The 13,654-nt window shown below is 51.1% G+C and overlaps 1 protein-coding gene across 4 annotated transcripts in view; it reads right to left on the reverse strand.

Annotated features, from left to right (window-relative positions):
- Nucleotides 1–1,223: 1,223 nt before the first annotated feature.
- Nucleotides 1,224–13,654, reverse strand: part of ZNF395 (zinc finger protein 395) — a 37,002-nt gene continuing 24,571 nt past the window's right edge. For all 4 annotated transcript variants that reach the window (XM_027087961.1, XM_027087963.1, XM_027087964.1 and 1 more), the window contains 8 exons: nucleotides 12,651–12,883; nucleotides 10,152–10,261; nucleotides 5,611–5,846; nucleotides 5,056–5,156; nucleotides 4,065–4,344; nucleotides 2,631–2,723; nucleotides 1,653–1,756; nucleotides 1,224–1,513 (listed from right to left, as the gene is read on the reverse strand). In XM_027087961.1, the coding sequence (XP_026943762.1) occupies nucleotides 1,402–1,513; nucleotides 1,653–1,756; nucleotides 2,631–2,723; nucleotides 4,065–4,344; nucleotides 5,056–5,156; nucleotides 5,611–5,846; nucleotides 10,152–10,261; nucleotides 12,651–12,883 (1,269 nt within the window). In that variant the 3' untranslated portion in view covers nucleotides 1,224–1,401. The remainder of the gene's footprint in view (nucleotides 1,514–1,652; nucleotides 1,757–2,630; nucleotides 2,724–4,064; nucleotides 4,345–5,055; nucleotides 5,157–5,610; nucleotides 5,847–10,151; nucleotides 10,262–12,650; nucleotides 12,884–13,654) is intronic.

The following is a 13,654-nucleotide window of genomic DNA, read 5'->3' on the forward strand; positions in this document are numbered from 1 at the left end:
GAAGCGCCAGCAGCTGCTAAATCAACCCCGGTCCCCCTCACGTGACCTCCTCAGGATCCTAACTTCCTGCATCCTGCCGGCAGGCAGAAACGGCGCTCAGCAGGTATCTGGGAAGGTGACACCGTTATCAAAGTGACCCTCCCCATCACACTGACTGGACCAACCAGAAGTCTCCTGCACTGACTGAAGAGTCCTGTCCTACTTGTCACCTCAGGAAGGAGACCAGATGGTCCCCAAAGGGGCAGGTGAGCCAGTGGACCCTTTGGGGACCACTCAACGCCCTCTCACAATGGGGGAAGCTGCCACCTACCTTTCAGTCTGTTCTCTCCGCCAGCCCAGCCCTGCGGCCTTGGAGGGACATGGGAAAATCCCTGGTGAAACCAGAGACAAAGAGGAACCTACCTCGGGGCAGGGTCTCCCAGCCAAACAAAAGGGATCTTTAATCAGAAAGAGGCTTCTGAATACACCGTAACAGAAAACAAAGTGTTTCTGGGGTGTCTTCCAGAGCTGGCGGGGAGTGGATTCACTCGGGGAGCAGGGGAGAACTCTCACAAATACTATATATACCCTCTGGTCTCTCCTCAAGGAAATAGGAAAGGGTGATCAAGGTAGTGTTTAACTGCCACACCGCGCAACGTGAATTCCTTTGAGCCTTTTGGCTCAGCTATTTGGGGACAGTCTTTACAAACCTACGAGTCTGGGCTTGGAGAAGAAGCCATACAATATCGGTTGGGCTGCAATTCAACGTCAGGGAACCCGGATTCAAACAGTCATCACCAGGAAAATGGTTTTCCTTCGACTTCCACGGAAGCTGACGGGTGAGGACAAGGTCTCCCTTCTCCCACATTCGGGCAGAGAAGAGGGCCGGCTGCACCTTACAAAGCCCCCAGATTCCCCTCACTCTCCCCCCCACCAGCCTCGGCAGGCCCTGCTCTCTGAGTCATCAGCCAGAAATTTCTTTTCTTTCTTTTTTTTTAAGAAAAGTAAATCCATCTTGCTTACAGTCCCTTCTGGAAGAGTGGAGAAAGCAAAGAATTCACCACCTCAGCAGGAAACAGAATGAGCTGTTCCTTCTTTCTTTACGGACAAACTAATCCCCTAGGGAGACGGGCGGGGGGGAGGGGAGCGGAATCAGTTCTTTGGTCTCTGGTTCGCTGCAGAATACCCTTGGTCGGTTTTGGCTCTCTTCTATTTTAGGGGGGAAGAAAATATTTTCATGGGTTTTTTGTTTTGTTTTAAATAAAACGTTCCCGTGAGGGACGGAAAGACGTTTTAAGTATTAAACCTTAGCCAATAGAGCCCAAACTCCCAATGTCCACGCTTTAGCTTTTAGGTTTCTGCTGAGGGCTTAGGAGGCGTCTGCCTTTGTCCTCTGGCCGCCGGGCAGGGCTGCTGGACAGCTCAGTCCAGGAAGCGCTGGCAGGCCTTCTTCCAGCGGCAGGCTGTGCACCACTGGTCCCGGTGCTCGATGCCGTACACCTTGCGGCACTTCTTAGCCTCCCCGCGGGCTTTCCTGCAAGGCGGAGCAACGAGGGGACAGTCACGCACTGGCTGGAGCGCGGCTGGGTGGTTCCCTGGGACTCTGACCCTGCGGAGGAGGGTCGGGCGGGGACCGAAGCCAGAAGGGAGGCCTCGGGAGCAGAGGGTCTCACCTGGTGCTGCTCTGGGCCCGGGGTGAAGAAGTGACAATCAGGTGAGATTTCATGGCGGGTGGAGGCTGCTGGGGCTCGCTGAAGCTGAGCGACCGGCTCCGGACCTGGGCACGGGGTGGGGAGGGGCGTGAGCATGAGGGCAGACGTGCAAGGCGAGAGGACGAGAGGACCGTCCCCAGGGACAGCCGGCCACACCCGCCTTGTGCCAGGAGGCCTTCTCTGGAAGGACATTCCAGGCAGAGGTGAGCAGAAACCAGCTAGGGAGGGGAGGTGGAGAGGGACGAGCCGGCCTGGAACGCCACACGCCCGCTGGGGGTAGGGGCCACGGGCAAGGGGGAGCCACTTGGCCTGGCCACCTTGCGGCCTGCTCCCTGCAGATCTGGATGCAGCCACTATATGTGGGGCCGAAGGAGGCACGGCCCTGCCTCAATGGTACCTCCAAGGCACATCTTACAGCGTGTGATGCCTCCCTGCAGGAGATGTTTCAGACTGGAACCCACCAAGCATGGTTCAGAAGGACTTCCGATTTACTTTAGTTCAGAGGCAAGCCACCTAAGGCGCTGGTCCCCAGGGGCCTGGGCACCTCTGATCCACCCGCACAGCCCACCCACAAGCTCCTCTCTCCTTTCTCACCCGCCCTCGTCCTCTCCAGCTTTCCCAGGTTCTCTCCCTTCTCCTCTCAGCATTAAAACCTTACCAAGCACGTACAGACGCTCGCGGCTAAATAGGGCGCGGACCCCGCCTGGCCCCGTGATCATCTTGGCAATCAACTTGCTTGATCTGGGCGCTCCTCTGCAGGTGCGCCCCTCCCACCTTCTACAGGAGCCTGTGACCCGCAGGGGGTCGGAGGGGGGCGAGCTGGGGGGCGAGGGCACAAAGACCTTCGAGAAGCTGGGGCACAGGAGGCGTGCGCGGGGAGGTGGCCTCCGGCACCGGGTCCCTGGAAGTGGTGACGGGCTCAGAGCTGGGCACACTCACCGGAGAGAGGGAGGAGGCCGTAGAGGGGGCAGCGGCCCAGCTAATACTGGTGTAGATGTGCGGTGAGACGGGGATCTGGAAGGACGGCAGGGCCTGCCGGAGATCAGAGAGCGTCAGCCTGGGCCGCAGCTCAGGAAGCTTTCGGGGCCCAGCCCTCCCCCCGTGACCTCACGGTCTGCAGCAGCAGGTGCACCTCGGACCAGGAAATTCTGGGACACCCCGAAATGCTCTTCCAAAGAGAAATATGAGAGTACCGACTCTGTGGGGTCGCCCGAGTCTCAGGCTCCAATCTTCTTTTGGAGCCCTTCTCTCGGAGCTGGTGTACACGCCAGCCTCATGACTTAATCATCTCCACGGATTAACTTCTTGGCTGGATCACCCACCGAGAACACGCTCGAGGCAGTTTCGCCCAAGAAGTCCAAAAGCCTTCCGAGTGGGAGCTTCTGGGGCTGCGCTAAGGGTCTGGCGTCCCCAGGCCACCGCGTGGAAGCGGCACGTCCAGGTTGAGGGTTGTTTGTAAAAACGCCAGCCGCCCTCTCCAGGCCCCATCTCACAGAGCTGGCCGACTGCCCGAAGGGCCACCTGAAGTTGGCCCAACATGAAACAGCTAAGCGGCCACTCATTCTAATGAGCAGAAGAGCTGGCTCGATCTGTAAAGGCTTTCTGATGGAAAGCACTGCTTTTTAATTACAAACTTGCAAAATCAGCCTAGAGTCGGATAAAACCAAGCTGTAGGCATACAAGGATTTTAAGGAAAACCGACACGTGGCAAGCAGGGTGTTCAGTACCTACTACGTGCAGTAAAGTCCGTCGTAATGCCACTCCCTCCATGACAGCTTTACCAACCCCATAGGCATAGTAGCTTGGTCTTTCTGTAGCCACAACAATTTCTTATGCCTCCAGTAAGATACTTTGATTACTTATTATAATTAACCATAGTTACCCATTCATTTCTCTCTCCAGCTAAAGCATACACCTCACAAGGTCAGGAACTATGTCTTATTCTATCCGTAAAGCTTAGCCCGTGGCTTAGTAGGTATTCGAAAAACTGAGTGCCAGATTATTTCTTAACACAATTCTGGGAACTGGGGATTTGCCTTGGGAAACCCAACTGCACTCTTCTATCCCCTTTTATAGCCAGCGATGTACCAGTTCCCCAGCCCAAATCCATCAGCCTGGTTACCCAGGGATCCATCCAGATTTCTCATAACCGCTCAAGACGGCCCCTGAGGTAGAACTCTGGAACCCCCATATTTATCGAGTATGAAGTCATTTTTCTTTTCTTCTTTGTAGAAGTCAGAGATTAGTAATGCAGCCAAAGGACTCAGCCTTCAGCCGGGGTGGTCAGTGGCCTGTGATCAGGCTGACCAGTGACAGATGCTGAAAGTCCTCACGGCCACCAGACTGAGCTCCCAGCAGGTCCCCACCCTGTACCTGGTATGCGTGGTCGGCCTGAATGTGCCAGAAGGAGCCGGGAGCTGACTTGCTGAGAGCACCAGAGGGCAGGTAGGACTCCAGGCCAGGGTGATCTGGGCCTGAGGACTGGGCTTTGGGAGGAGGCGGAGGGAGAACGGCAAGGGGCGGGCTGGTCACGCTGGGGGTGGGAGCCGGGTCGACGGTGGAGCCGCCAGCGGCAGTAGCTTCCTCCTTCATCTGCACCTCTGTGTAGTAGAAATCCTCCTCCCGCTTGAACTGGTCGGAGTCCACGGTGTCCCTGCGTGGGAGGGAGACGCACCGATGACCAGGGACACGCTGCCTTGGTCCAAACACAGGGGGGAGAGTGAGGCGCGAGGGGAGCAGTTGCCCAGGGCCACCTGGCGAGTCTGGGAAGAAGGCCAGCAGGACACCCAGGAGCCCTGCTCCTGACGTGGGCTCACAGGGGATTACATGCTGGCCCGTCAACGGGAATTGTTTTCCCCATCACTGAAGGCTTCTCCTCCCGCAAGATCTGACTCTGGTCTCCACCCCGGGTCCTCTCCAGGCCCCACCCACTCGCAGTTGCTCTCCTTCAGGGAAAGGGCTCTGAGTCAGTTTCCTTGGCCATAAGCTGCCCCAGCTCCAGGGGGTCAGTGCAAAGGGAGCCCTGGCTTCCCCAGGGGAAGCAACAAGCTCTCACCAGTCGCCCTCTATCTGTCCAGAACTGAAACACCTTCCTTCCTACGGTGAGGTGAGAAGACACAACGGCAAGGTGGAGAGAGCTCCCTTCCCATCAACAGCATCAGCATCCACTACTGCAGGAGGGGCCTCCTTCCCGGCAAAGATCTCTTTCCAAGGGACTGTTTTGCGGGGCACAAGGCCAGGGACAGGTGGCGTCCTCAGCCGGCCAGTTTCTCGGAGGCATTCGGGACTGTGGGTCTCGGGGAATCGGCAGGCGGAGGACGCCTGAACGGCACCCTCGGCAGAGGGGCCCCGGGCTCGTACCTACCCCAGGTGGAGGGCTTTGACGTGGCGCTTGATGCCCACGATGGAGCGCAGGACTTTGCCACAGTTGGGCCACAGGCACTTGTACATCACCTTCACCGAGTTCTGGGGGAAAGGAAGACGGGGTAAGGGGGACGTGTCCTCCCCTTCAGCCCCCTCCCAGCCTCACCCAGTGGGGGCTTTAGCTGCCTTCGAACAGAACCCAGCAGAAGGCCGAGGAAAGGGTTTCCCAGGGACCAGAGACACTGACAAGCAGGGGCACAGAGCCTGGACTCGGCAGCTGGTCCCGGGGGCCGGCATCGGCGCCTGGAGTGGGGATGGTTGCTGGGGAGGAAGGAAGGCCTGCCGGAGGCCTCTGCAGGAGAGCAGGAACGAAGGCAGGGTTGGGGCAGAGGTGAGAAGGCCAAGGACGTGGCGTTGGAGAGGAGGAACAGGCTCCTGGGAATGCCAGGAGGAAAGAGAAGCAGCAAAGGAAAGCTAAAATGGGATGGAGCCTGAGAAGGCCCAGGACCCGGGGCCCGTCCCCTCCATGGCCGAGCTCCCCGCTCACGCCACGTACCTTTCTTTTGCGGGGAGCTGGTTCATCCAACAGGAAAGCGTCCGGGTCGGTCTCAAATCCGTTATCAGTTTGGGGAGAGCCAAAGGCGTCCCCCAAATACTTGGGGCTGGCCTGGGGGTGGGGGGGCGAGGGGGTGGATACGCCGCTGCTCCCACTCCAGTGCCCGCTGGTGGTGCTACTGCCGCTGTCCGACACGTCGCCGCTCTCCTTCCATGGGTCACAGGCCGCGCGGGAAGCTGGGCAGAGACAAGACAGAGGATGCTCAGGGGCCTGTCCCTGGGTCCACTCCAGATTCCGCACGGACAGCCCAGGGCGGAGGCCAGGAAACTCTAGTTTGGAGTCTGGGTTCCCGCATCTAACTCCTGGCTCTGGCTTGCCTGACTTTGCCACTCCAAGGGGGAAAAAGAAAAAGACAAAAAAATGTTGCCCCGCCCCCCAACAAGCCCCTCCCCTTTCTGAGCTTCAGTAAAAATGAGGAGTGGGTCCATTCATTGCAGCGCTGTCTGTGGGTGGCCCTACTCTGCTGTAGCGGACACCTCCTGGCAACAGCCATGCTGATGATCTGACCACCAGACACACGCCGCAACTGCATTTTGTGTGCGGGTGTCCCCCACTTTTCGGAAGTTTGCTTTACACCATTTCCCTTTGAGGAAAGACCCACAGTCGGCCCTCCGAATCTGCAGTTTCCGCATCCAAGAATTCAACCAACCGTGGATTGAAAATATTCAGGAAGAAAAAATTCCAGAAAGTTCCCCAAAGCAAAACTTGAATTTGCCACACACCAATTAAACATTTAAACAGCAACATTTAAAAGGCATTTACATTGTACTGACAGCTATTTACATTGTACGCAGCACTTACATTGTTTCAGGTATTAAAAGTAATCTAGAGGTGACTTAAAGTATACAGGAGGATATGCGTAGGTGACATGCAAGTCCTATGCCATTTTATACAAGGGACTTGAGCATCTATGGAGTTTGGTATCCGCAGGGGTCCTGGACCAATCCTCCACAAATACCAAGTGACAACCCTACATTAGTATCTGTTTTCATTAACTAAAAGAAATCTGAGGAAGGTTTTCACTTTATGAAAAAAGGTGAAAATAGCGTTCGATGTTGGTTTTGCAGCGAGCTGTGACAGAGGCAGTGCGCACCCCAAGCGGTAAGAGTGGCCCCACCGAGCTCCTTCCTGGGAGCCACACTCAGCGCCTCAGCACCTAGCGACCAGAGCTTTGAACTGTGTCTGTGAGCGTCCGTGCTTCATCTTGATTTATTCTGTGCAGCTGTGAGCAACATGTGTCCTAAGGTAACTGCTTCGCTTTGTACCATTTCAGCTTTCACAGAAACGTTCTACGTTCAGATAGCAGGGGAAACCTGTATTATTAATGGAAAGATAACCTAATTAAAAGGTACTTGTCACTTTAAAGGCAGGGGGAGAGCGGGGAGAGGGGAGGGGCCAAGCCTCTCCTGCCTCCCTCCCAAGCACAGACAAGCGGGCTGGGTACCACTTGGGAAGCTTTCCCTGCAGCAGAGTAGGATGGAGAGACCAGGTTAAGGGCCTGTTAACCAGGCTTTCTTGAAAAATGCCTGTTTGATCATTTAAACCCAGGCAAGTACATCAAAACCGGCGTGTGAAAAGAAACCATCCGGCTAGCTCTTGCAGCTGTCAGGAGGTGTAGCCTTTACCAGAGCCAGCTGTGGCCCAGGTGGCTCCTCTGTTATCCACAGGGAACACGCTTAGAGGAGGAAAGACGAGCTCTGAGAGCAGTTCAGACTCATCACAAGATGACAGGAGGCCCACACAGCCGACGTGGCCTAAACCCGCTGCCCTGCTCCCAGCAATGCGTCTGAACAGGAAGGTCACAGGTGAGTCATGTCAAATTTTCAGTTTTTAAGCTGCCTTTCTTCGGGCTGCTTTAGGCCGGACCCAGATTCTTCCATGCCGAGACCATAAATCCGTATTAATTTTTACTATAGGAGAATCTGAAATTTTGATATGTGGAAATAGCAAGGGGGGAAAACTGTGACACATGCAGGTATGGTGGCCTTGTCCCCAAAAGCCCCAACTCCCAACATGGGCAGCATTCCACGGAGCCTCCTTACCCTGGATTCTGAGATGGTCTACCACATCCCCTGTGGCCAGGATAAACATCCCACTGCTTTTCTCTCATCCCACTCCATATTCCAAACCCCTTCTAGGCTAATCTAGACACCCAGCATTTCGTGTTTCCAACGCAGGCTCTCCTTAATTAAGTCTCACACGCTAGGAAAAGCCCACCCAAACAGAAGGGGACAGATGAACTCTGCCCTTCCTAAGTGTCACTGTCAAGTCTCAAAGCAATGACTTCCTGGAAACCAAGAGTTTACGACATCTACACGTGGGGCTAAAAATAGGGTAGCCCTTCAGGAAAGATCTCAGGAGCCGCCAGTGGGTCAAGGGTTCGCACACGTCCACTCAAGAAACCTATCCGGGAGAGAAGGGCAAGGGAGCAGAAGTGCTACATCTAGCATCAGGACAGAAGAAGAGAGCAGGTCAGACGGCAGGCCCGCCCTACAGTACAGCAGCCTTCCACCGAGGAACCATTCAAATGGCTCAACAATGACACTGGCACATTGGCACACAAGGACAAATACAAAACAAAGCAAAAAAATACAAAATACACAAGGACAAATACAAAACAAAGCATAAATTAACCTATACCTTGTAAGAGGAACATAAATCACTCTACCTTAGGTCATAAGATTTTCTAAGGCAGGGTCAACAGAGCATGAAAGCAAAGTGCTCCCCTGCAAACGCATGGTGGACTTCTAAGAAATCCTTGTAATCCCCTCTGCTCTCTACACGCCCATGCAGAGCCATCCTAACAATACAGAGACCAGAGGGAATGGGTGGATTCTGCACAAAGAGTATCCATGATCAGAGCAAGGTTCTGGTTGTTGTAGAGACCTCACCTTGCAGAATACGTCAACATGATTAGCTGCCAGGGGGGCCTTATTTCTCCACTGACATCAACGTCAGATCAGAAATAGACTGGGACTTCCCTGGTGGTCCAGTGGTTCAGACTCCACACTCCCAATGCAGGGGGCCCGGGTTCGATCCCTGGTCAGGGAACTAGATCCCACATGCCACAACTAAAGATCCTGCGAGCAGCAGCTAAGACCCGGGGCAGCCAAATCAATCCATCAATCCACAATGTGTTTTTTTTTTTTAAAGATATTGTAATGGGGAAAAAAGTCTTTAATGGACAATGAAAAATGTTTATCAAAGGGGACTTAAGATATCATGGCATATTATCAGTTAAGATACGTATATGCTGGTGTTGGGATGTGTGTATGAACATATGTAGATGGATTACACACACACACACACACACACACACACACACACACACGCAACCTAATGGGAATTGCAGTCAACGATTTTCTTTCCCTTTATGACACTTTCCTGGATCTTCTTCCTGTTGACCAACCTCCTGCATCTCCTAAACTCGTAGAGTTTCCTAAGAACTTAAGATTGACTCCTTTCCTCCCTGCGTTGCCTGTGTGGCCCCCAGGTGCTCACAGAGCAGGTGTGTGATGCTCTGCCTCACAACTGGTACCGTCAGACTGCAAGAGCTTCCTCTAGCAGCCTAGCCATAGACAACAGGCCTTGGGTGAAACAAGTACGTCTGCCTTATCACCCCCTTAAACTGATTTTCTATGTAGGGAGATTACTTATGAGGGACGCTTATAAAGGCCACTTTCCTCCTGGTATGTGTTCAGAGCTGACTCCGTATTTTCCTATCAGCTTTTAAGAAGCTCGCAATTCAGTTATCTCACCAATGAAAAAGTTATTCCCTGGGAGTAAGTTAGGCCAGCCTGATGCCAAGTTTCAGAACAAAACCCCTTCAGGTTCAATACCAGTCTTATCAAGCTACTAATATCCTTCCTCCCATATTACTCGTGATGTATTTTGGGGGTTGTGCTAGAATTTTCTTTTCATTTATAAATTTGCTGTGAAGTCTATCGATTTACTATCGATAGGAATCGATAGTGAATTACTAGCGATTACTGTGAATTACTATCGATTTGTATTACGCAATTAGATTTATTTTAGACTTCAGCTCATTTGTTCCACACGAATTTACAAGGCTGAATCAGGCACTTGTAACGGGGGAGTGCATCGGCTGAGGCCACTAGGGGACCATTTGGTCAGTTTCTACCTTTAGAACTCAATGTTCCTCCACTGGCCATGTTCAGCCCCACAAGTGCCTCGCTCGCTTACTCCCATTGAAGAACTTACTCAAGTGGCCAGTGTGGCTCAGTCCCGTGCTCAATCATCTTCACAATGCACCAGGAAGCTTCTCCCCAGAGGAGGAAACTGAGGAAAAAGAATGGAAGCGGCTAACTCTGTGTCACTCAGCCACTCTGGGATGCCAGGGAGAAGAGACTCCAGAAACCCTGCTGCCAGGCCAGCGACTCAGGCAATTATCTGCCCAAAGCAGAAGAGGTCGGTCGTGGGCCTCTGCCACACCCAGAACCCACCCGGACCCCGTTCCTCACCAGAGAAGTTGGTCTCGACCCCAGGAGGACTCTGCACCACAGGGCTGCAGGACAGGGACGTCAGCACCATAGCTGCCATCATCTCATCCATCTCCACTGCATCCGACTTCCTGGATTCAGACAGGTGAGAGCCAAAGGTTACTTCCTGACACAGCTGGTCATGTGAGCATCTCACATTCCTAGACTGTCCCCTCCACGCCTCGACTCCAGTCAGTCAGTGTGTGCTCAAGTAATATTGTTAAATAAAGCATGCAGACCTCTCTTCATTCTTCAGAAAAAGACTCAATTCTGAGCTACACTGATAATATCAGTCAACCCCCGCAGAAGCAGGCTGGTCCCCATCCCACTGCTGACACCCAGAGGCAGTTCCACTCTCCCTTGAATTCCCTTCCTAACTCTAAGTCTGCAGCTTAAAATCAGGAATTTTATTTGGGGGAAAGGAAAATGAGTCCAAGCAATGAAATAAAGCATGGGCATAAAAGACGGCCAGCTAAATTCAAAATCACCAAAATTACCTTCCTTTCCTCGTTTTATATTTAAATTTAAGAGGGAACAATTACACGAACCAATTCCTTCCCCTCCCCCCAAGATTAATGATGAGGTATTGTGATAGCTTCTGAATGTGAACAGAACCTGGTACATAAACCAATGAGCAAAACACCCAGAAATACTAAAATAAATCTTCCAGTGAAAATCTCAATGCTTTATACAGCAGAGTTCTATAAAATTTTACACATAATTTTTTTAATCCATATAAAGTTACATTATTTGGAAATAAAGTTAAAGTTATCTATAAGTTAATGCTAAAGTATGAAAAGTCCGTCCGAAATAAATTTCTAGGTGGCTCCTCTATTTCAAAGGACTGTATTATGCAATTCATTCTTTACAATTCAGATCCACTAAAATATACGACGGGGCTTGAAGCAGCTAAACGAAAGCTAGTAATGTATTAAATGTGTCAGCATCCCCCTTTTTATATGATTATTTGTATTTTTATTTCCACAGAATGGAAAGACAAATTCTTTGCCAGTATTCCATTGAATTGACAATCACAAATGTTGTTGCTCTGGTCTGGTCTCCAGACACGGGGTGTACTGTCAATAACAATAATACTCACAGACAAACACAGATGGGGCAGGGGGCAGGGCTCAACTGCTTACACATCCTGTATATAAGAATCTCATTGGCAGGGGCTTCCCTGGTGGCGCAGTGGTTAAGAATCCACCTGCCAATGCAGGGTACACTGGTTCGAGCCCTGGTCCAGGAAGATCCCACACGTCGTGGAGCAACTAAGCCCATGTGCCACAACTACTGAGCCTGCGCTCTAGAGCCCGCAAGCCACAGCTACTGAGCCCAAGTGCCACAATACTGAAGCCCACATGCCTAGAGCCGGTGCTCCGCAACAAGAGAAGCCACCGCAATAAGAAGCCCGCACACCACAACAGGGTAGAGCCTGCTCGCTGCAACTAGAGAAAGCCCGCATGCAGCAACAAAGACCCGACACAGTGATCAATAATAAATAAAAATAAATAAATTTATTTTTTTAAAAAAGAAAAGAATCTCATTGGCAGATTTTCTTTTTTAATCTTAAAATATCAATGTGCATCAAGTATATAACATAGAAATTAGAATATACATATTCTCAGGGAAAAAAATCATGTCATAAAATTCTAAAGCAGGGACTTCCCTGGCGGGTCCAGTGGTTAAGACCGTGCTTCCGCTGCAGGGGGCGCGGGTTCAATCCCTGGTCAGGAGCTAAGATCCTGCATACTGTGCGGTGTGGCCAGAAAAGTAAAAATAATTAAAAAAAAAATTCCAAAGCAAAGTAAGCATACTTCATTCAGCATCGATAGTTTTAAATATCTAGCCAGGGCTCTGCAATCTCTAGACTGAGCCTTCCGCCTGTTTTAGCCTGGCTCACAAGCTAAGAGTGGCTTAACAATTTTTAAATGGTTTTAAAAATCAAAAGAAGAATATTCCTTCTTGACATGACACATGGAAATGACATGAAATTGAAATCTGAGTGTCCGTAAGTAAGGTTTTATTGGGGCACAACACGCCCGCCTGTTTACATACTATCTGTGGCTGATTTCACGTGACCACAGCCAAGCAGAGCAGCTGTGACAGAGATCATTTGGCCCACAAAACCTACGTTATTTACTCTGGCCCATTCTGAACATGTTTGCTGACTCCTGATCTAAGCCATTTTTTTCTCTCTCATCATGAAAAACTAAGACCTAATTTTAGTTTGAGCATGAAAGGGGGAAAAAATAGCCCTTAGCCAGACAAAGCTATATCACCCATAATAGAGTTACCGGGAAGAAAAGACGCCCTTCTGGGTCTTTTGAAAAGGATGCCCTCTCACTGTATCCCATTTGTCTGATATCTTGACTACTAGACACCTGGTTGTTCCACATTCCTTCCCCAACACAAGACATCCCAAAACCCCATACCTCACCACCCATGTGTCTTTCAGAGCCCAGGTTCTGTCACACAAACCTCTTTGGGACATCGATGTTCCTGGAGACAGGCCTGTAGGCTGGTGCCTGGGTTCCCTGCTCAGGAGGTGGCGCCTGGGGGATGGGGCTCTGCAGCTCGGCCGGCCACACCTCCTCCACTTTGCAGCAGATTTGTAACTTCTGGTCCAACAGCCAGACAGTCACCTTATCCTCTGCCCAGCTATGCCGCTCCACCAGTCCTGTACACTCTTGACCTCCATACCACACACAAACCTGGGGAGAGAAGAACAGCAGCCAGTGGTCAGCACTTGGGAGTTCTCACTCCATATGTCCCCAGTTCTGGGAGCCGGGAGCCGTATGCCACAAACTGCATTCTCCGACTCATCTTTAATTCAAGCAGATGCTCCCAGGTACCTGCTTCCCACCTGAACACCCAGACTAGCCACAGTGGATTGGTTCTTCCCAAAACAAATCCTTATAAATTTTCTAGATGGAGAGAGCAAAGGTGTCAGTTTCTGGGATTTTTTTTTTTTTTTAACTTGGAGTCTATACGCAATTAAGGTTAAGTTGTTATCATCTTAAAATAGACTGTTGTAACTATAGGATGTTTTCTGTGAGCCTCATGGTAACCACAAAGAAAAAACCTCTAGGAGATACACAAAAGATAAAGAAATCAACGCACAGGACTCCAAAAAAAAAAAAAAAAAACACACACACACACAAAAAGACAGCAAGAGAAGAAGAAAGAAACAAAGGAATTATAAACCAGTCAGAAAACAGTTAACAAGATAGCAATACCAAGTCCTTACCTATCACTAATTACTTTAAATGTAAACGGATTAAATTCTCAAATCAAACGAATTTGGAAATCTGTGTCCCTCCCTCCTGATTTCTTGCCCTGACTAGCCTCTGAAGTCCTATATATCTGCTGGTCCCCAACTATCACCTTGAATTGCTCACACCCTGCATTTTCCCCTTCAGAGAATCCTGAGTCTACCTGGGAGCACAATGGTAGTGGTGAAGAAGTAGGCTGATTGCTTTCAA

The sequence above is a fragment of the Aethalodelphis obliquidens genome, unplaced genomic scaffold (genome assembly GCF_003676395.1).
Source record: "Aethalodelphis obliquidens isolate GAN/ISIS:26980383/991018 unplaced genomic scaffold, ASM367639v1 scaffold61, whole genome shotgun sequence".
Taxonomy (NCBI): domain Eukaryota; kingdom Metazoa; phylum Chordata; class Mammalia; order Artiodactyla; family Delphinidae; genus Aethalodelphis; species Aethalodelphis obliquidens.